The 20,596-nt window shown below is 51.0% G+C and overlaps 1 protein-coding gene across 1 annotated transcript in view; it reads right to left on the reverse strand.

Annotated features, from left to right (window-relative positions):
* Positions 1 to 20,596, reverse strand: part of IGSF9B (immunoglobulin superfamily member 9B) — an 81,763-nt gene that overhangs the window by 33,256 nt on the left and 27,911 nt on the right. The window contains exons 4-8 of the mRNA XM_067564146.1: positions 15,377 to 15,528; positions 11,880 to 11,997; positions 8,180 to 8,321; positions 7,672 to 7,817; positions 3,423 to 3,565 (exon numbers count right to left, since the gene is read on the reverse strand). Of these exons, the coding sequence (XP_067420247.1) occupies positions 3,423 to 3,565; positions 7,672 to 7,817; positions 8,180 to 8,321; positions 11,880 to 11,997; positions 15,377 to 15,528 (701 nt within the window). The remainder of the gene's footprint in view (positions 1 to 3,422; positions 3,566 to 7,671; positions 7,818 to 8,179; positions 8,322 to 11,879; positions 11,998 to 15,376; positions 15,529 to 20,596) is intronic.

Below are 20,596 nucleotides of genomic sequence, written 5' to 3' on the forward strand. Positions count from 1 at the left end.
AACATGTCCAAATCCACTAAAAAGCTTTGAAAAAAAAGATCTGCTAAGGTAACGCATCCCATGTTTGTAAAACACCTAGGATGCTATCTGTAACAATAAGTGTTTTAAAAGGAAACATAGAGGTAATGTCACTACCTCAAGGAAATCACAATCTAATGAGACACAGACTCACACACAGAACATTGGTTACTTACCTTGTGATTTCATAAACAAAACAAGGCTCTTCTGAACACACTGGATTTTAAATATATATTAAAATATATTGTAATCATTTTGCTGCTACCAGCTGAGATGGCTAGTTATAATGGATCTATCTGAATGCTATAAATCTATTGCTGTAGGGAAAACCGTTGGCACAGGGCCCTGGTAACGGGGTACAGAATACTTTGCCGTGAGCACTAATTTAAATAAACCACCCAGCTCAGTGGTGTTCAACAGTCATTACTATCAGAACATGAGTTGATGAGGTCCTCAGTCCATTCTCTTTTGTATCCCCATTAGGAAAAAAAAGTTATCAGGCCTTTGTTATTCTCCATGGAGAGGTCAAGAACTCGATGGGCCAGAGAGACTGAATGCCTCCCTCAGTCCTAGCAGTGGACATAACAACAGGGCAGGGTTGAGGTGACACATGGGGCGTTTGCACTGTCAGTTCCTGTGCTGTGGACAATGGATGCTTGTCTCCAGGGCTACTGATCCAGCACCTGCCACCAACCCTTTTTTCTGGTATTGACACATGTGCCAGGTGAAAGAAAGCAGGGAGGGTAAAAGAAATTCTGAGTCTCACTCAGCCAGACAAAATGAAAAGAGACCTTTCCACCAAAAATTAAACCGGGACAAGAGTTTATATTGACAACCGGGATTTCTGAATGTCCTCAGCAACCATGTTATGGAAGTCACATCATCTGAGATGCCCACACCATGAGAGGCTGATACCGGAGACTGCAGACCACGTTCTAGATCCACTGCAATCTCTGGTTTGAACAGTGAGACTAAAACTTTAAACCTTTAATATTTAAACAAAACTTTAAATATTGAACATTTAGTTTAAATATTAAAAGCCTGAAGTCCTTGCTCAGACGGTTATACCAGGATCAGAGCAGGATAGAGACTCATTAAAAGGGCTTTTAACATCACCCTCCCATAAAAAGTAATGTCACCATGGTGGTCACCTTAACAGCAACATTGACATGAGCTTCTTGAGGGTCAGACAGTGCACCGACAAGAGCCATGAGAGAACCTAGATTGATGAGTCCATGAAAGGACAAGTTTAGCTGGCACATGAAGCCCAGGGTTTCCCCTTCCCCCTGCAGTGGGGAAGGTGGATTTACAAAGAGCTGCCCCTGGAGATTCCCCATCCTTGCATCCACAGCAGGATGGATTTTTTCAGTGGAAGGGGGGTTATTGCTAGAAAGAACCAAACTGTTAAGTCAGATTCCAAATGCACATGCCGTCTAGAAAGCCAGACACATGCTCCTTTCCCCTACTCCCTTCCTTCATTCTGCTTCTCTTTCTCCAGCTTGCTGGGTTTTTCTTCAATTAAAAACATGTTCACAATTGTTAAAAAGGGTTTTCCTCTGCAGCCTTTGAGGCAGAGGACACCTCCTCCCGTGTTCCAACTCAGCATTTCTTCCCTTCAGGTCGTCTTATTCTCCTCCTTTATTCTCTCTGGCCAAGTTTATTCTCTCCTCCGCCCTCCATTTCTACTCTCCCACCCACCCTCACCATCCTCTTTCTTTCACTCCACACAATGCCCAGTCCTCTTGGGATGGAGGCTGGAACATGGGCCCGGCTCACCCTCCAGGTGTAGTAAGGCGAGTGGCAGAATGACTCTGCGGGCATCACCCTCTATGTGTAGGGGAGTTATGAGCCCTGGCACTCAGCACAAATGGCAGAATTCGCCTTCAGGTTCTCCCCGTTAAAAATAGCATGTCTCCCCCTTTTGCAGCGCATCACACTGAGATTTGTTCAGTGCAGGCAGTTCGTACCTTCTGCTGGACCGAGAAGGGAATAAAGCTGTGGGAGGAAGAGGTTGAGACATCTACAAAGAAGTGGGTATTTCATCTGGGGGGCTCTAAATGCCAGCAACTCAGGGCTCCATCCTGAGAGGTTCTGAGCACTCTGGCCCTGATCCAGCAAAGCACTTGAGCACCCGCTTACTGTTAAGCCCAATGAGCAGCCAACTGAAGCAGGTCTTAAATGCTTTTCTGGACTGAACTCTTCATTCTCAACTTGATTTTTAAAATAAAACAGACAAGGGAAATATGTAAACTGGCCATTTCCAATTCGGCAGAAAGATTTTCACCACAGGAATCTGTAACATTAATGACACACAAAGGTATGTCTACACTGCAAGCAAAAAAACCCCAGAGCCTGGGTTAATGCAGTTGGGCTCACCCTTCAGGGCTACAAACAACAGTGTAAACACTCCCACTCGGGCTCCGAGACCAACCCCCTTCCATGAGGTTTCAGAACCCAAGCAAGAACATCTACACTGCTACTTTTAGCTCTGCAGCACGAGTCCCATGAGCCGGAGCCATTTGACCCAGGCCCGAGACTCACTGCCATGGGCGTTTGTTTTGCAACGCACAGGTGCCCTAAGAGTCCAGACAGACAGACAGACATTATCTCAGGGCCACGTGGAGCAAGAAAGAACAGGCAGCTCCTCACACCAACAGACTTCTGTTGCCACACGCTTTTGGCACAGCATCCCTGCCTGACTGGCCCACTCTGTACCCACTGCCAGGACCTCTCCCACTGGTGTCCCATTGGGGAATCCCAGCCTGACCAGCTCCCTGTCTGCCAACCACACAGCTGAGGGAAAGGGAACAAGGTTGAAAGCCAGCCCGGGCTTTGCCCCTTCCCTTCTCTCTAGTTCTCCTGGCGCCTTCATCCTTCCGGTGCTCCCTCTGGCTCCCTACGCAGCTGCTGAAAGGGTCCGCTGGGTGCCCCCACAGGCAGTGCAGGGGCAGGTGGAGGAGACCATGGTCTCCTGGCCCTCCAGCACAGCAGGGGCAACTGTGGCAGCAGCCCGGAGGGAAGGAAAGGAGGGACAGAGACAGAATGGCTGACCCAGTCTGTGTGTGGGGGGGGGGGGAGGGGGTGGTTCAAGGGGAGGCTGACAACAGCCGAGGGAGCATTTCATGGGAAGACATGCAGTTAGAGCTTTGCCATGGCTCAAGAGGACTGGTCAAGAGACAGAACCGGGGGCATATCCCCCCTCAGTGGCTGACCCTTCCAGAACCTTCCCCCACTGCTCCCAGCGACACTCCTGCCTGACCAGTCCACGCCAGGCCAGCCGCCTCCAGAACCTTCCCCAAAGCTCCCTGCGGCGTCACCCATCCACACCGCCCACCGCGTTCGAAGCATCTCTCAGGTCTCTTTCCCAAACAACCTCGCCTCCCTTTGCCCAGACACGCCTTTACCTTTTCGACTCGCAGGGGGCGTCCATCTTTGTTCCACTTGACGAGGGTGACGGGTGGTTCCGCCTCAACTGGACAGCGGATGTACCCGTGTATCCCAATGGGAACATATAGGATGGCGGGCATGTTCACCACACGGGCGGGATCTGTGCGGGAGCAGTAGGACGTTACGTTGAACATAATCTTACCCCCTCTTTTCCCTCCACAAACAAAATGACCTGCTCTGGTCACTGGACCCTGGCTTGGAAGGGTCAGCGTCATCGGTATAACGGAGTTCAAAGCCTAAACGCTAACTCCATGGCATCCATTAGAATAGTTCCAATTTCTATCAAGCTTTATGCACTCAAAGCATTTCACGTCAGCCTCCCTAAGCTGCAGGTGCATGAACAATTATCTTTAAAGAAAAATACACATGCAATGTAATTGTCCTCATGATACCATTAAAACACTCCCTCTCTTGCAAAATCTAAGATCTTCCTCACTCAACCTTGACCACTCAGGCTCTACAACTCAGTACCCTGTTGGATCCAGAAAGTGAAATAAAAACTCTAGAGTCAAGAGAACACATGGAGCTAAACACACGCTGGGCATAGCAGGTTGGACAAATCCAGCTAGAGGTGGCATGCAAAAGAAAAAAAAAATCCAGGGTTATGCCCGGTTTTGCTTCTTTATGTCCAATCACAGCAACAATTAATTCAAAACCAACAGCTAATTAGTGACTCCAGTGTTTTAACAGAAGGGTGAGTCAAGTTGGGAGCCGCAGGATATCAGACCCCCATCTCTGCCCACCATCTAGAAGGGTAAGAGCTGAGGGCTACTTAACTGAAAGTACCTGGAATGAAAAGGAGTTCCTCTTGAAAAGGTGATACAACAAAAGGCACACACGGGGCTCCCCAACCCAACGTTAAAAATCTACATGCACGACTTAGCTACATCTAACGCCAACCCACAAAACCCCCATGTGAAAACAGGGAATATCATTTTTTCCTCCCTTCTCCTTTTGCTGGTCTAGTGACCCAATCACCTGCTTAACTTTCAGTTCCCTCCTTCCACCCCAATCATTATACACAGAGGAAAAGCGTTAGAAGGTGTCAGTAATTCCCCTAGACAAGCACAGAGTGATGGGACTATCCTGCCATGGTCAGGGACTGGGGAAAGATAGGAAGATTTCATTCTAAAATTGAGGGGAACACGAACAAGGCAATAGAAAAGATTTTAGCTGGATTTTAGGGGATGCTTTTGTTTGCTTCCTTCCCCATCTCCATATCTGATGGATGGCCGCGTGGGGGGGGGGGGGAGCGGGAACAAAAACACAAGAAAATTGCAAAGGTTTTAAAGGCTGGAAACTGAATTATTAAAATCCATACAAGAGTCTTATATTATTGCTTTCTGGCTGTGTTCTGGGGCCATTCTGCACCGGTATTTGCAGGATTCTGGGTGCACATATGTGGAAGGGGGGAATATGGGGGATGCTGAAGGTGTTTTTTGCTCCTCATGCCCACTGTCTGACATTTTTAACCCCAATCACTCTCTCCACACTGCCAATATCCAACCATGAGTTACAAAGGTCACGTGATTCTGGCAGTGGCACCCTAACCCAGATTGGAAAGTAGTTCATCATATGGAACTTGCTTTATCCTCCACAGTGTAACATCACGTCCCGGGAAATGTAATCAACGAGACTGGACAGCTCAGGGGATTGGAAATGGGATACAGAGCCTTTCGCTTCTAGGTCACTGGCTGAAATCCAACCTGGTTCAGCAATGACCAAAAGCTGTTACCCTCCAAGAGCTGCAATGGTGGCCTGGGTGAAACAAGTTAGCGGTTTCCGTACAGAGTCTAAACAGAGAGGTGACCACGTCAGAGTAACCACAACCATAACTGCCCACTCCTCTTGTTGGCCAATCGTCACCGAGAGGCCCTGAGACCAGACTCCCCACCTAGTGTCCCCACCAATCCTAAACGTGATACTTCCAGACGAGACGAATCTCCCTGCTGCAGAAGCATCTGGGACATTTGTGCTGACACTACCCCAGGACTCCCTGATCTGTAGAGAGAAAGAGAGAGGACTGCATTCTCCAGGGCTGCCTATCTAGCACCTTCCACTGGTGTTACATTTACTGCCAAAAATCATAGTTATTTTTAAGTGGAAGAAAATGCAACTACGTGAAAACAAGGCACACTAGCTCACAGAGGATTAGCGAAGATCCCGGAACAAGGATAAAAGCAGGGTAGTTTATTCCCACCAAGAAAATAGATTATTGCTAAAAGAAGCCGAGCACGCCTTGTAGCTTTCAGTGACCAAGTGTAAGAAGCCCACCCGCACCTCCAGGACCCATCTGGAAGAAAAACATGTCCAAACCCCATCTCTTTATGTCTGCTCTCCAGGGCGGTTTTGATGTTGTGAGCCTTGCAATGAGGTTTAGATGAGTAGCAAGACAGAGTTGATGATGTGAAGCAACAGACCCTCCCCAGAACTAAAATCAGCCCAGATGCCTCTGTAAGCAGTCCCTAAACTTGCAACCTTTGGGATAGGGCTCTTCTGGAAGACAGATCTCTGGCTCAGGACCTCGCTTCTTCGCGACTTCATATACAAGAAGGAATTGACTTCTCAAGTCTGCCAATGTATGGTAGCTCCTTTGTTTGTGTTTACTAGTGATCTATCCAAAGCCTGAATGTATTGGCCTTGAAGGTCAAGCCTGAGGCCCATTAGTTTGTCCCGGCTTTTCCCTCCCCTTATAAAACACGACATTCTTCTATAGTAACAGGACAAAACAATACCTAGCTCTCATGCAGCACTCCGCATCAGTAGATCTCAAAACAGTTTACAGCCGAAGTCAGTAGCATTAGCCCCATTTTACTGATGGGGAAACTGAGGCAGGGAGAGGTGAACTGATTTGCCCAAGGTCACCCAGTATGCTAGGGGCCAAGGTGGAACCTGAGCCCCAGGCCAGTGTTCTATCCACTAGGCCACACTACCTCCAACATCACTCTTGTAAGCACTAGTCATTTGGATCATTACCACAGAACGCTGTAGGAGGTGAGGCATGCTAAAAGTGAAGACATTCCTTTCAGAGTCTGTCTCCCTTCAATTTGTTTAGATCAATTACTGCTCCATGTTTAATGTTTTCAGGATGCCAACACACCCAGAATACAAGGCAGCATTAACAGGTTTTTATAATTACACATAAAAATAAAAGCACACTTAATATGATGTGTCACGGCCCTACATCCCACACAGAACAAGACTGAATACAACAGATAATCAAGGCACACTATTATTAGTGCTCACATCAGCAGTCAAGTCAGACACTGTGGCTGGCATTTTGAAAGGCTGGAGAGTTTGGAACCAATAGGCATCTTGGCACCTAGACACGTTAATAGGACAGCAATCTCATCCATCCGTTTGAGGCATTTCAATAACACCCTTCACCATCGTATCTGATCCCAGTAAATTAAATCCACATACCATTACCCAGGACAGACATTCACAGTGGGTTCTATTCTTTCTCTCGCCCCCAGACAGCAGGTCCCCAAATCACAGCTGGTCTGCACAAAGTGCAGTCACCCATACCAGCACAGAGTGAGTGCAAACTCTAACTTTCTGATCTGGTAATATTTTAATCCCCACTGCCCAGACAAGGTGCACAGCAGTGGTGAACCAGCGTCTGGGGACCCTGCATGGAAGGTGTGCGGTATTTTGTATGTGAACGTAGACTAGCGTTTCCTTGCCTTTGGTTATGGTGGGAAATCTCTGGAATAAAGATGCTTCAGGGCAGGCAGGGATAGGGAGTTTGGGAGTATTGTTGGTGCCACCACAATACAGATGATGGGCACATAGGCAAGAATTCCTCCCTGCATGGGATCAGGCTGTTAGCAGGGGGCGGGGGGGATTCATCTTCCTCTGAAATATCAGTACTGACAGCATGCTGTACTTGATGCATCAATTGTCTGATTCAATATGGCAAATGCCAGGTACCATTGCATGAAACAAAGTAATGAACCAGAGACTATGCCACCCAGCCCAGGTCTCATCCGACTCAGTAATCTAGTGTGATTTTATTCTCCTCCACCCCACTCCGTGTGTTACTGTCATGTCACAGTACCCCTAAAAGTTACACTGGGATAGCACTAGGAATGCCCCCAGGCCAGCAATGACATTTGTTAAGCCATCTCCTCCCCGCCGCATGGTAGGGCCCATCAGCCCCGGTCCACAGATCCCGCAGGACTCTGCCCTACCATCTCCACTCACACTGCACTGTCAGGTAGGCAGAAGCAGAGGGTGAGCGGCCAAGGCTGTTGCTAGGAATGCAAGTGTATTTCCCAGCATCGTCTGGTTTGACACGGAAGATGATCAGCGTCCCATCAATCAAGATCCGGACCCTCAGCTTCAGGTCACTGCGGAGGGCGAGAGAACAGAAGGGAAAAGGTGGGCGAAAGGGCTGGGAAAGAAGCTGATGAGGAGTCAGCAGAGAGTCCCCCTCATATGGTGGAGGGAGCAGCACACACAGCCAGCTGCAGGGAGCTGACTGGCAAACCCCAGGCCAGCACAGCAACGCCTGGATGGGTGCACTGGCCCAGCGTGGGGCAAAGGAGCATTGCTAGGAGAGTGTCCTGTGGGATCACTGCAGGACACAGGGATCTCTGGAACAGCAGACCCCCTTCCTTTACCGGCAGGGAGGCCAAGACAGCACGGCCTTCCGAAGGGAGCAGCTCTTCCCAGCATGGACAGAGGGGCAGAGAGCCAGGGCCCAGCTTACTTCTTGAAGTAGACGTTCTCCTCCTCCCAGTACCAGATGTAGGTCATGTTCCCCGGATACGCCTCGGCCTGGCAGGTGAAGAGTGCATCCTGGGAGATGTTGACGGTGATGTTCTCTGGAGGGGAAACGATGAAGGGGGGTCCTGGGGGGAGCACGAGAAAACCAGTTACCTCAGCAGCTGAAAAGCTCCGGCCATGAGCAGCCTCTCCGGGAAGAGGCCCGACAGCATCTCTCTCCCCGACACACAGGGTCCAGACACCTGCATGCCTCTCCATGTATTCAACTGATCTAGCAACCCAGAGCCTCTGCCAAAACATAACCAGATGAGAGCTAAAGCCCTTCACACTGGGACTACTCTGATGAGCTGAGGCCCTCTGGGAGAAAGAGATCAATGGGTGCCCAGCACTCTGTCCCTTTAAGGCATGCAGGGAGTGACTGCTGGCTAAGCTGAAAGAGGATCATGCAGAAGCAGCCAAGGGGGAAGGGGGGGGAGGAGTGGGGACCGGAACAGGGTTAGACTCCAGAGCAGCATAAGCTCTGACCTTGGTCTAGATGGGAGGACAGAGCTTCCCGCTAGCTGGTCTCCAGTGTCTCCCCCCGCCCTCCCCAAAGGCCAGTTTTAATCATTCCCGCAGGGAGAGCTCAGCACATGAAACAGACGCTCTATATTCAGCCTCTGAAATCCCCCTCGGCAGGGGAGAGGGGAAACAATGGAAGAGAAGAGGAAGGAGAGTGGGGGGTGGGGGGGATGATGGACAGTGGGGCATACAGACACCCATCCTCCTACTGTTGCCAGCGCAAGCGTACTAATGCAACACACACTGCACCCTCTGTTGAGCTCTCCCTCCAGCTGCCTCCTCCCTCCACCCTTGAGGCTTTCCAGGAACCAGCAGAGTTGTTTTTAACACCATCTGTGGTAGGTGACTGTTACCCAGTAGTGAAGTCCAGGAATCAGGGCTCCTGGGTTTTATTTCCAGCTATGGGAGAATGTGCTGTCCAGTGGTCAGAGCAAGGGGGACTGGAAGTCAAGATTCCTAGGTTCATTTCCAGCTCTGCCACTGGCTTCCTATCTGACCCTGGGCATGTCACTTCATCTCAGATTCCTTCCTCCACCCCGAGCTACCTGTCCATGCTGGAAGAAAACAAACATAACCAGATACACAACTTGTCCCTGGCTATGACAGTTAACACATTTCCTAACAGGAGGCATTTGGCCAGCATAGACATGGCCCATGGGTACAAAGCAGGACGACAGCCGCAACTGCCAGGAACGCAATGTGGATTAGTTAGTTAACGTCTGCAAAGCACTTTGAAGATAGAAAACAGCGCCCAAGTACAGAGCATTATTAAGTGGTTCAATAGGTGTGAAATTCTAAGCTTCCTTATGTTACAGCAGAAGTCGACCAAATAAAAGATTTATGCCAGGAGAGGAAGCAGGATTCCAATGAGGACGAGACACAGCAGGTGTCATTTTTAGTCTGCACGTCTTCCCACACGTCTTTTAAAAAAAAATCATCATCAGAGCCTCTCTGTTAATCGGGACAGCTGCTTAATCAAAACGACAGGCAGTCCACTGGGGTGCCCCAATTAAGTGGATTTTTCTGTAGTATAAATGGGATGCAGAGCCATTAGGTGCTAACACAGCAGATGTATGCCCCGCGCATGTGCGCGTGCGCTCCCACGTAAAGTGCGAAAGAGGCTCTGGGCTCCCCCGGGGTGACAGTCGGACTGTTATTAATAAAAAGGAGCGTGGACTCCCCAGAAAAGCAATTTCTGTGCAGTCCCAGTGTGATACGTCCCTGACAGAGCAGGGATTCAGACGTCAGTCTGAAGCAGGGGCTCGCAAACATTTTCATAAGGTGGATCACAGCTTAACAGACAGATTGTCTAGTGGATGTCTGAACCATGCCTGTGCGTGGGAGGGGTTCATCTCACTCGCTGGTGATTACCAGGCATAGCCGCTACTACAGCAACTGCTTCTGGAAACAGTCAAAATATTTATTTATCTTTATTTGTTCCTTTCAGCAATGGAGTTTTAGATGCTCTATAGCGCAATTAGAGCTATGTCACTCACACACACACACACACCCCTCTCAAAAAAGTAACTCCCCCCTTTAAATAAAGCCACAGGGCAGATGCTGAAGACCTGCAAGTATGTCATGCCACTTCTGGACAGGTTGCAGGTTGCCACCAAACTGATATTTGCGGGACAGTCCTCGCTGTGACACCATCAAACCCGGTAGATTCAGTTTTGTACCGTGTTCACTACAGTTCTTAGAAGGGATGTGACTTACCCAAGATCACACAGAGTTACTGATAGAACCAGAGCCACAGTCTCCTGGCTCTCAGCCCAGCACCCTATGCACTACAACACACTCCCTCCCAAAAGATTTTGGGGCAGATGCAATGTAATGCTGTGCCGTGACATGACCGGAACCGCCCTCTCTATGCACAGTGCAGTTCGGAGGACACCTGCCAAGTCAAGGCGGGAAGACGTGGGTCCATGCCACCACAGACAATCAGCATATGTCCCTCAAGACTCAGCATAGCTTCTGCTGGAGCCAGCATCCCCATCCTCTTGCTTTCATTGTGGGACTGCGCATCAGCCCTCACTTCGCATTCCTGCCTTTGGTCAGTCGAGCTGGCAGCTTTTGATGTTATTTAAACATCTGGGCTTTGGGCTGAATTTCCTTGTTTATTTATTGATGGCATTGTTAATGGAAGGTTGGGAGGAGGCCACGTCTCTCTAGCAAGAGGCAGCGCAGGCCAGACACAAAAAGCCAGTCCCTACCCCTGAGATGCATCCTCCCCTTGCAGCTGTGTAGGGGAAGATGCTGCATACACTACACACTGACTACTCCAAGCTGTACAGTACATGCCCTGTTTTATACAGGCCTAGACAATAGAGTGGGGCAATCATTTACCATGTGTATGTACAGCACCTAGCACAAGGAGCCCAAGCTGTCTGAGGACTTTAGGCCTTACTGCAATATAAATATTTAATAATAATAATAACAATACCTAAGCTCTCACATAGTGCTTTTCACCAGCAGAGTTCAAAACATTTAGTATTTCCACGGCGCTTTAAGCTTAGGATCTCTAAGCACTTTACAAACATTAACTCGTTAAGTTTCACAACCCCACCGTAAGGTAGGAACCAGCAGTTTTACAGCTAGCCAAGCGGAGTCACTTGCACGTGTTAGTGAGTCAGTAACAGAACCTGGAATAAAACCGTAAAGTCCTGGCTCCCAGTCCCCTGCTCTAACCACTAGCTTACGCCACTGTACATTGGATCACGTGGAATATCCTTTGTTAAAAGACTGATGCAAAGCCGAGAACAAAACCCTGCTTTCCTACTGGTTGCTATATTGGTCGTCAGCCTCTAGGAAAAAAAAGTCCTGTACCGTCACCAGAATCTCTATCAGCAACAGGCAGCTAAACACAACCATTTATTCCCCCGCAGCTTATACGAGCGATACCGACGGATGGGCATTCCTGGGCTGCATGCGACTGGTTGGTTTAAACGCCCATAATTCCTGTAGCCAGTCAATACCTGACAAGACTATCCAGTGCCCGTTCTAAGGGCTCGCCATTCTCTGCCCGGCTGTCTGGAGATGCCCTCATTGCAAGACATGCAAGACCACGGTTGCAGCACAGCATTAGGAATCCCACAAGGGGCTTCCCCCACCCGAGGAATTACCTTGCACAAGCAGGCGAGTGGTGTGCACGGCCTCTCCTTGGATACTGTAAGCCCGGCAGGTGTAAGCGCCTCTGTCTTCCCGACTGATCGACAAGATAGTCAGACTCCCATCGCTCACCTGGACCGAGAACAAGGGAGAAACTTTAGCACACGTGCTAACACCCGTTCACAGCGCCCACACCCAGCCCTAGCCTAGATCCTCAAAACGGGGCATTACTCCACACAGTCACCCGTTCCCACGCTGGCGCACGGCCCTGCATGTACTCCCTGCAGACTGTTCCAAGTCTTCGCTCTTTCCAGCTTCCCTCCTTTCAGCAACACAGTGGTGATGAGAGATTGCGGGGAGGTCAGGACTGCCCAAGCGCCGGGCTGGGGTCCATTGATAGAGCAATACGGAGGGAGCCCAGCACTGACTGGGGCCAGAGAGATTGAATTCTCACCCCCAGAAGTGTCTGCACAGTCAGCTCCCCACTCCCAGGGCTGATCTCACCATTGCATTCAAGTCCTTCCCATCTGCCACGCCAACGTCCTGTCACAGTTCCGAGTTAGAGGCCTGCCGCTGCAGGGGTACCCCAGGCTGAGGGACGCAGAAAGCGCTCCAGCAGCTCCAACGCTGCTATCGGGCTTCCCATCCGGATACCAGAAAAGCACTTCCCAAAGGAGGGGGCTCGTCTCATTATTCCTGAGGCCCAGTGACTGGGTGAGACAGACAGAACTGGGAAAACAGCCTGACCCCCATCCCCGGCCCTAACCACTGGACCATGCCGCGTCCCAGGACGGCTGACCTCTCATCCCCAGAAGCCATCGCCTTAGGACAAGGCAGGGCAGTGCTGAGAAGGACCCTGCGTAGCCCTGCCAGAGCTGTGTCAGCCCCGTGGATTAACAGGACTTCAGACTCCAGGGCCATCAGCATGGCACCTTTCACTAGCCCCTAAGGGGACAAGTTCTCCACAGGCGTAACTCCGCTGCAGAGAATCGGCCCCAAAAGTCCATGCCTTACTTTGACATAGGCGCTCACGTTGCTGCAAGCCAGTCACAGGCTCCTTCTCTTGCAGGGCTGAGACCCGAGACCAAAGCATCATCATCCGGGGAGGCCGCTCAGTGCTCTGACAACCAACTACACTCCCCGGCTTGCCCCGCGGCTCGGCTTCCTTCCCCGCCTTTCCTCCTCACCTCGATGCAAGGAGCCGGGGCTGCTCAAACCCTCCTGTGATCCCAGCCCTTTACCGCTGGCAGGTGAAAGATCACCTACCGAAGCACTGCTAGCTCTCAGCAGGAGAGATGTGGAATGGTCATCCGCACCATGCCCCTCCCTCCCCCTCCCCTCTTCTTCCTCCAGGCAGGCACATTAGCAGAAACCTGTCCCACGGGGTCTGTGGTGCAATCGACAACCATTATCAAACCGGCTCCATTTCCCCATCCTCTCCTTAGCATGGCTGGGCTCCTGCCTCTGACGGCAGCCAGGGCTGGAGGGGGAGGGCACAGCTCCTCACTCCGGGCACCGGGGAAGCAGCAGAGGAAGGATCCAGCTTCTGCTGTGCAGAGGGACGGGAGGGAAGCACCCCCTAGGTAAGGCGCCGCCTCCCCTGCAGCGAGAGCATCGCCCCACTCCCACCCGCCCCAGCGCTCATTCTGCCTCATCCTTCTGTTTCAATTAGCAACAAATTATTCCTAATGACTCTCATTAGGGCCTGCCCAGATTCCAATGCCTGGTTTGCCAGTTTCAGCTGCAGGGAATCCCTGGCTGGGCTGAGGACCAGAGGCGTCCTAGGACACACAAAGCATCTTTTGGGGGTGGAAGTGACGAGGAAAGGAACACATCCTCCCCGTCCCTCCTCCTAGCTCACCACCTTCACTCCAGGGAACGTCAGTGCAGCAATCTCCATGTGAATACGTCCCCCCACCATGCGCACACACTCCTCCCTAACGGACCAATATCCAGCACTGGCCATGAGGGTAAGAGAACAAAGGTAGAATCCACAGACTAGATCGGCCAGATTTGCTCCCTCTGAACCAGATGGCAAAACTCCCCCGAGCTCGATAGGTGCCGGGCTCGGCCCACGCCTCTCTCTGCAATCACAGCATGGCAGTGGTGTCTGGGGCTGGGACGGGCCGAGTAGGGCCCCAGAATGTGGGTTTCAGACTGTCCATAGCTGCAGTTCCAGACAGCCCGGCCCTTCCCTCAGCGCAGGTTCAGAGGGGACCCGCAGCCCCAGCCAGCAGGGCCCTTGCATTCCTGCATCTAGACAAGAAGCCCAGGAAGGAAAATTCATCGAGCTGCACTGATAAGCATAGGAGGGAGACAAGATGAAGCAATGCCACAGTCAAACTTGTGGGGCAGGAATAGTGACCCCAGGACGGGTTGCCTGGGCAGGGGGAGGCGAGCGAAGGACTCACTGACTGTTACTCTGCGTTTCAAAACGCTCCGGATTTCAAACCCATATTTTATAGAGAACTGGAGGGGAGGGGGACTGAGCAAACTGAACAGATGGATGTGTGGAGATGAGCAAAAAGATGGCTGGCTCAAGCACTTGCCTGGTGCCAGCCAGCTCCTCCATTCCAGATAACACAAGGGTGGAGAGCTGGCTCCCCTCTCTCCTACACCCGGCTGCAATTCCACGGAGTTGCTCCTGGTTCACACAGCAGAGTAAAGCAAGTGAAGAATCAGGCTGGACGTTTCTAAGAACAGGGGGTTCCCGAAGCGGCTTCTCAGACCCTCCCGTGAGCCCATCCTCACCCGAGCGGCTCCCGCAGGCAGCATTTAAGAAAGGCATCTCATCAGCAGGGGGCTGAGAAAAACCCCTTCTCCGAGAGGCGAAGGAAGCTCTCCGTGGGGCAGCACCTTCGCATGGGTTAAGTGCATCCGGAAGGAAGACAGAGTAGAACGGAGATTGGGGAGAGGGTGGAAAACAGCCAGGAGAAAAAAAAAAAAAAAAGGGAGGAAAACAAGAGTGGGAAAATAATGGCCTATATGCCAGCCAGAGCCTAGTGGTTCTGGCCACAGCCCCTGCTCCCCAGCCACCACTGCCCTGACAGGCTGGGAGAACGGTGGTCACAGCAAGGGGCATGAGAGCGCTCTTTCCTGTTGATGCCATCAGCAGCAGCTCACAGCCAAGACAAACAATCTCAAAAGGCTGAGGGGACTGGGGAGGCAGAGGGGAGCGCTGAAGCAGCGGGAACAGCTCCAGAGACGCTGGCTGCTTCGGCAACACCCGCACCCCTCCGTAAGAGGCTCTGACTGCACCACATCATGGGGTCTTCTGTGCAGCTGGAGCCCGGTCCGACCTCGACAGCACCTCTCCTGAGAGCAGAGGCAGCTTCTCCCTCAGCCCCATGGGCTCCTGTTTGATACTAGACAGAAATCGGATGCATGACGGAGCTTCCTCTGCACTGAGGCTGAGACCCTGCAACTCACTGCAGTGGTGACATGCCAAGCTCACCCGCCAGAAGGGTCAGGTTGAACCATTTACAGCAGCTGACCAGGCCAGAACACTTACCTGGTATTTGCCACTGGCGCCTAACAGGTCCCCCTCTTTCAGCCAGGTGACAATAGGTTTGGGGTTCCCAAAAGCCATGCAGGTCAGGGTGACGCTGCTGCCCTCCTTCGCTTCTACGTACTGGGAGGGAGTTTCCGTGAAGGTGGGGGGAGCTGCAGGGGAGACACAAAGAGGCAAGGCTGCATTCAGCGGAGAACACCACCATCAGCGAGGACCAAGTGCTCCACGCGGGAGGTTCTACCTGCCTGCACCCTTCCGGCAGCGCCCACAGGCAGCGGGCGGGCGGCTAACAGCCACGTACAAACACCTGCACCGAGCCATTCGGCTGAAGCCAAAGACAGAGCAGTGACACAGTCACGTGCACTGTCTTCAGCCATTTATGCCAGATGCATGTTGAGCATAAAAGCTAAAGGCCCACAGTGAGTCACCTGCCCTCTGCAAACAACAGCCCCCCGTGGCAGGTCCGTAGCTCCTTCCATCCGAGGGGCCCAGCACTAGTTGCAAAGAGCAAAGCCAACTCTTACCCCCAGGAAAGTGAGGAACAGGCCACTTTTGAAAGCGCTGGCCTCACCATTTAAGCCCCCAACCCTCCGGTGAAGCAGGCAACTGAGGCACAGCCAGGTAAAGCGACTGGCTCGAGGTGCCACCGCCAGAGCCGGCTCCCGCCCCCCAGTCCTGAGCTCTACCCCATTTACAGTTGCGAGTTACTTTTCCCATTGTGCCTTAACTTGTTATTGTCACAACACATGAAAACACTGCACTGCAGAGAGAGCGTCTCCTTCCGATGAAAGGGGCTGGCAGAATCACAGTACGCCCCTAATTACCAGGAGTAGTTAAATCCCACTTTCTAGGGAGACACGCTGGCAATTTAATCTATGCTGAAAAGGAGTATGTGGTTTCCCCCAAAATGATTAATTTTTTTTTCCTAAGGAAACGAAGTGAGCTAATGCGCTCCCGAAGGACTGAAGCCCTCTCTCTGCAACCAATTCTTCTCATACTGTTCGGCTGGGCCTAGAGGATTAGGGTGATTATTTCAGGTATTATACCCCTGCGTGCTCAGCACTCTATAAAATACAGAGAAACACAGGTTTCTCGGGACAGGGCGCATGCAGCCAACACAACGCCATGGGGCACTCAGACGCACCTTTGAGGAAAGTTTGTGGGCAGTAACGGCAAAAGGGTCGCTTGGAAACATAGGCTGCAAGAAATGGGGCACCTGCAGCTTTCCAGAGCTCACCACTTCACTCCTGAATGAGGAGGGAAAAGGGAGGGAAAGGGTCCCATGGGAACTAGCCGTGCCAAGGGAAAAAGAATTAGCCACGCGCCATGTGAAAGGGGCAGGCATTCCTGCCAACCGGCCTCTAGTCCACACTGGGCCACCCTCAGCACCTGCCACAAGGGAGAGGAAGCAACTGCTGAGCTGGCCCTGTGGCGGGTACAACGGGAAGGTACCGCAGCACCGTCTCCTGTCTATGCAGCTTCCAAGAGCTATTCACAGCTGAGGCAATGAACGGGCCCCATTTAGGTGCATCCTCCCCTCAAGACATATGGACCCACTCAAAAACCTTCAGGGAAGCCCAAAGCACCTACTCTGCCCTACTGTGCTCTCCGCACACGGGTACACCAGCATCTGCAGACGTACCCCACCCAGACACACAAACACATGCCTACCTCTGTTACACGCCATCACCCTAGTCCTGCAGCAGGGCACGGGGACAACAGTCCCTAGAGCAGGGGTGCGCCGGAGGTAACCACCCGCCCCTCCCCAAGGGTTGTGAAGGCTACAGCCGCTGCCAGGCTCCCTACACACAGGGGAAAGGACACAGGCTCAGCTTTCCCCATTGACACATGTGCTTTTCAGACCTCGGATCCTCATGGGCCTTCCAAAGACTCTCCTGATGATTACATATCCGGGGGGCGGGAGGGAAGGAAGAGAGATAACTCTGTTTTGATTAAAGTTCCATCCTGTTTGGATCATCTTTTCCGGTGACTCAGTCTCACTTGCTCGAGTTAATCATCGAGACAATCTCAGGCCTCTGGGATCCTGAGTTACTCCGTAGTCAGGCCTGGGAAACATCCCTGCCTATCTCCAAAACTCCCCCCTTTCCCAATCCAACCTAAGCAATCAGGCCTGAGATTGCCTTAACAAATATGTATGAAGGAGGGAGAAGAGCTGCTCCATAATGTTAACTAGAAGGAATGAGATGAATGAAGGAAAACATAGGCTTATGTATCAATATGCTCTTCCCGATCTGCTGGGCTATGGAACAGAATCCACAAGGGAAGCCCCACCTCTGAGAAATTTTGAACTAACTTGGGCAAAGCACTAGAGGATTGTAGGAAGCAATCCTGCATCGATTCAGGAGAGTAGGAAAGGATGCTATCATCTATGAAGTGTACCAGTGACTAGCCTAGATCCAAAAGGACCTCCCAGCCCTTCTGACGAAAGGGGGAACAGTTCTCTAATCGCCTTCGAAACACACACACACACACACACACACACACACACACACACACACACACACACACACACACACACACACACACACACACACACACACACACACACACACCCCCCCCCCCCCCCCCCCATTACCCTTTGCAGAGGTACAGGAGAATTAGACTGGGGAACTAAGGGAAATCCCAATCATAGTCTGTACATCCTGGGCTGAGCAAAAGGGCCTTACATTCATGCTCTTGGATCTGCACTCAGCCAAGTTAATGCCTCATTAGTTCTCGAATAAGACAAGACAGAATCCCAGCCCCCTAGGGCAAGCGAGCCAACCCACACGTTAGTTTATCTTTTGTACTTCATTAAATCCAGACAATTAAACTAGACTGGTTGGTTTCACTTCCTGCTTCTCCAGCCACAATGCTGCAGCGTTTAAGCTGCAAACGACGCAGGGAAGTGTTAAATGAAACATGTTCTGTTTCCACTGAAACTCATGAAAACTGCTGTGTTTTGTTATTAAAAAAACCCACCACAATTAAATTGGGGTCTCCACTAAGCTGCCAACATCCCTGCAATTGGATTGCCACTCTTCCACCAACAACTCCCAAATTCCAATACTCTGGGAATGGAAGAGAACAAAAACCATTAGGTAAGAATGTTAGCTTTCAAATGAACGGAGACAAATGATCTAGTGGTTAAGGTGCAGCAGGGAGTCCAGCCTGTGGGAGCTAGTCCTGGTTCCGCCATTGACTCACTTGTGTGATCCTGGACAAGTCATGTTGCCCAAAATTTTCTAAGAATGATGCCTAACTTTGGGTGCCTCAGTGTGAGAGACCTGAACGCTTGCAGTTCTCACTGACTGAAGCCGGAGCTGTCTCACACTGGTTCTGAAAATCAAGTGCAAGCCCTGGTCCACTCAAGTTGCGCACCCAAGAACTGAGCCATCAGAAAATCAGAGACCATGCTGGGAAATGCTAGCTTTTCTCTCTCCCTGCCGCAGTCTCCTCATCTGCGAAATGGAAAGAATAATAAACGCATACCCAGGTATCGAACGGGAACAGGTTATCATGGCACTTGCCATAAGTGACTTTTAACCAAAGCCAAAAACTCTGCAAGACACAGGCAAGCATTTTCCCCCCACCCATTGCTGCTGGAGGTGCCAGCTTCTACATGAGCTGTAGAACCGAGATCCCCACATGTGTGTTCCTTAAAGATCCCAGGTGACGTTGTGGGGAAGTGGAGGGGTTAACGCAAGCCCCTCATAGTAGCCAATAGCATCTTGGCAACCTGCAGTTTCAACTGATCTCAGGCTTCATTTCCTGCCCTTCGTTCATATTGTTCTGCAGTGCACTGTTAAACGACTGCCGTGCTCCGCTCCAGAGGCAGGGAAAGCAATCCTCACACAATCGCTGGCCAACTCGCAAGGGTGTTGCAAAGCTTAACTAGTTAACACCTATAAAGCATTTGCAATTCTCCATTGTGAAGTGCTACAGAAGGACAAAGTATCACTGAATAGGCAGGTGATGTCTAAGCTTGTCATTTACTCCTGCTGCTACACAGCTGTCCGGCTCTCCAGCATCCCTCGCTATTATTCCACTCCTATTCCCAGATCTGCCAATCCCCCTAAACCCTGACCCACAGAACTCCCTATTCCACTCCAAGGCCTCCTACACATGCCTTGGAATACACCTTGATCCTGACCCCGCTATTCAAGCGTGGTGTTTCCCCACACACATCCCTGCCACTCCTGACCTGCAACAGCCTGTGGGCAAAAGCTGCCAGCTCTAAATGGGTTTTGTGTACATTTATTACTTAACCAAACCTGAAATCCACACACCAGGGTGCAGGGCAGCAGCCTGTGGTGGTGCATCAGGCTAGAATAGAGTCTGGTGGAGCCACCTCCACTCACATTGTCACAAGGCACATTCTGTTCTCCAAAATCCTAATCCCTGCGTGAGACACGAGTTCAGAGACCAGAAACGGAAATAAAGAGAAAGATCTGAAAATAGGAACGATGGGAACGAACATGTAACAAGCCAAGGCAAAGAAGGCTAGATCCTGATCCTCTTACGCCCGCTGAATTTTACTCCATTCAAAGTTACCTGAAAGCCAATGAGGCTACTCCGCGAGTAAACGCTATCCAGCACGAGTAGGAGGATCAAAATCTAATGCGTCGCACACCCCAGTCCTCCCACTTCTCTTTACTTCGTTCCCCAGACACCCTTCCGGCGCTGATTAAATACAACAATGAATGGAAGCGCATTCCGTATCGGATTCTTTTCTTTCCAGTCAGATTCTCGGTCTCGATGGTTGACTTCTTATTCCAGTTGAAAGGAAGGAGCCCAAGGGAGGACCTGTGCAATATGTATTGTGCGGTTCAACTTGCAGGCTGTCAGTGCAGCTCTCTGCAAACAAACCCAGCACCCATAGGCACTCCAGAGAGCGAGCTTTTCAAACGCATAATTAAAGGGTAGGCTATGCGCAGGTTCAGAACTGGTCTACAAAAATAGGACCAGTTAAACAAAAACCAATTTTTAAATGTAGTTAAATGGGTGCAACTCCTGTGTGGAGGCACTTCACTCTCTTGGCAACTGATCAACGTTAACTATGTCAGCATCAACCAGTGTGAAGATTTACCTGCACCCAGACAGAGGCTGGCACAGGGGCAACTAAACTGATTTAAAAACTGATTTTAGTACAGCTGGTACCACCTGCGAGTTGGCAAGGTCCAAGTGACATCTCCTACCAGGCAGTTCCTCTCTCCTTCA

This window comes from Emydura macquarii, unplaced genomic scaffold, assembly GCF_026122565.2.
Source record: "Emydura macquarii macquarii isolate MOO-44397 ecotype Brisbane River unplaced genomic scaffold, CSIRO-AGI_Emac_v2 contig_312, whole genome shotgun sequence".
Classification (NCBI taxonomy): Eukaryota; Metazoa; Chordata; order Testudines; family Chelidae; genus Emydura; species Emydura macquarii.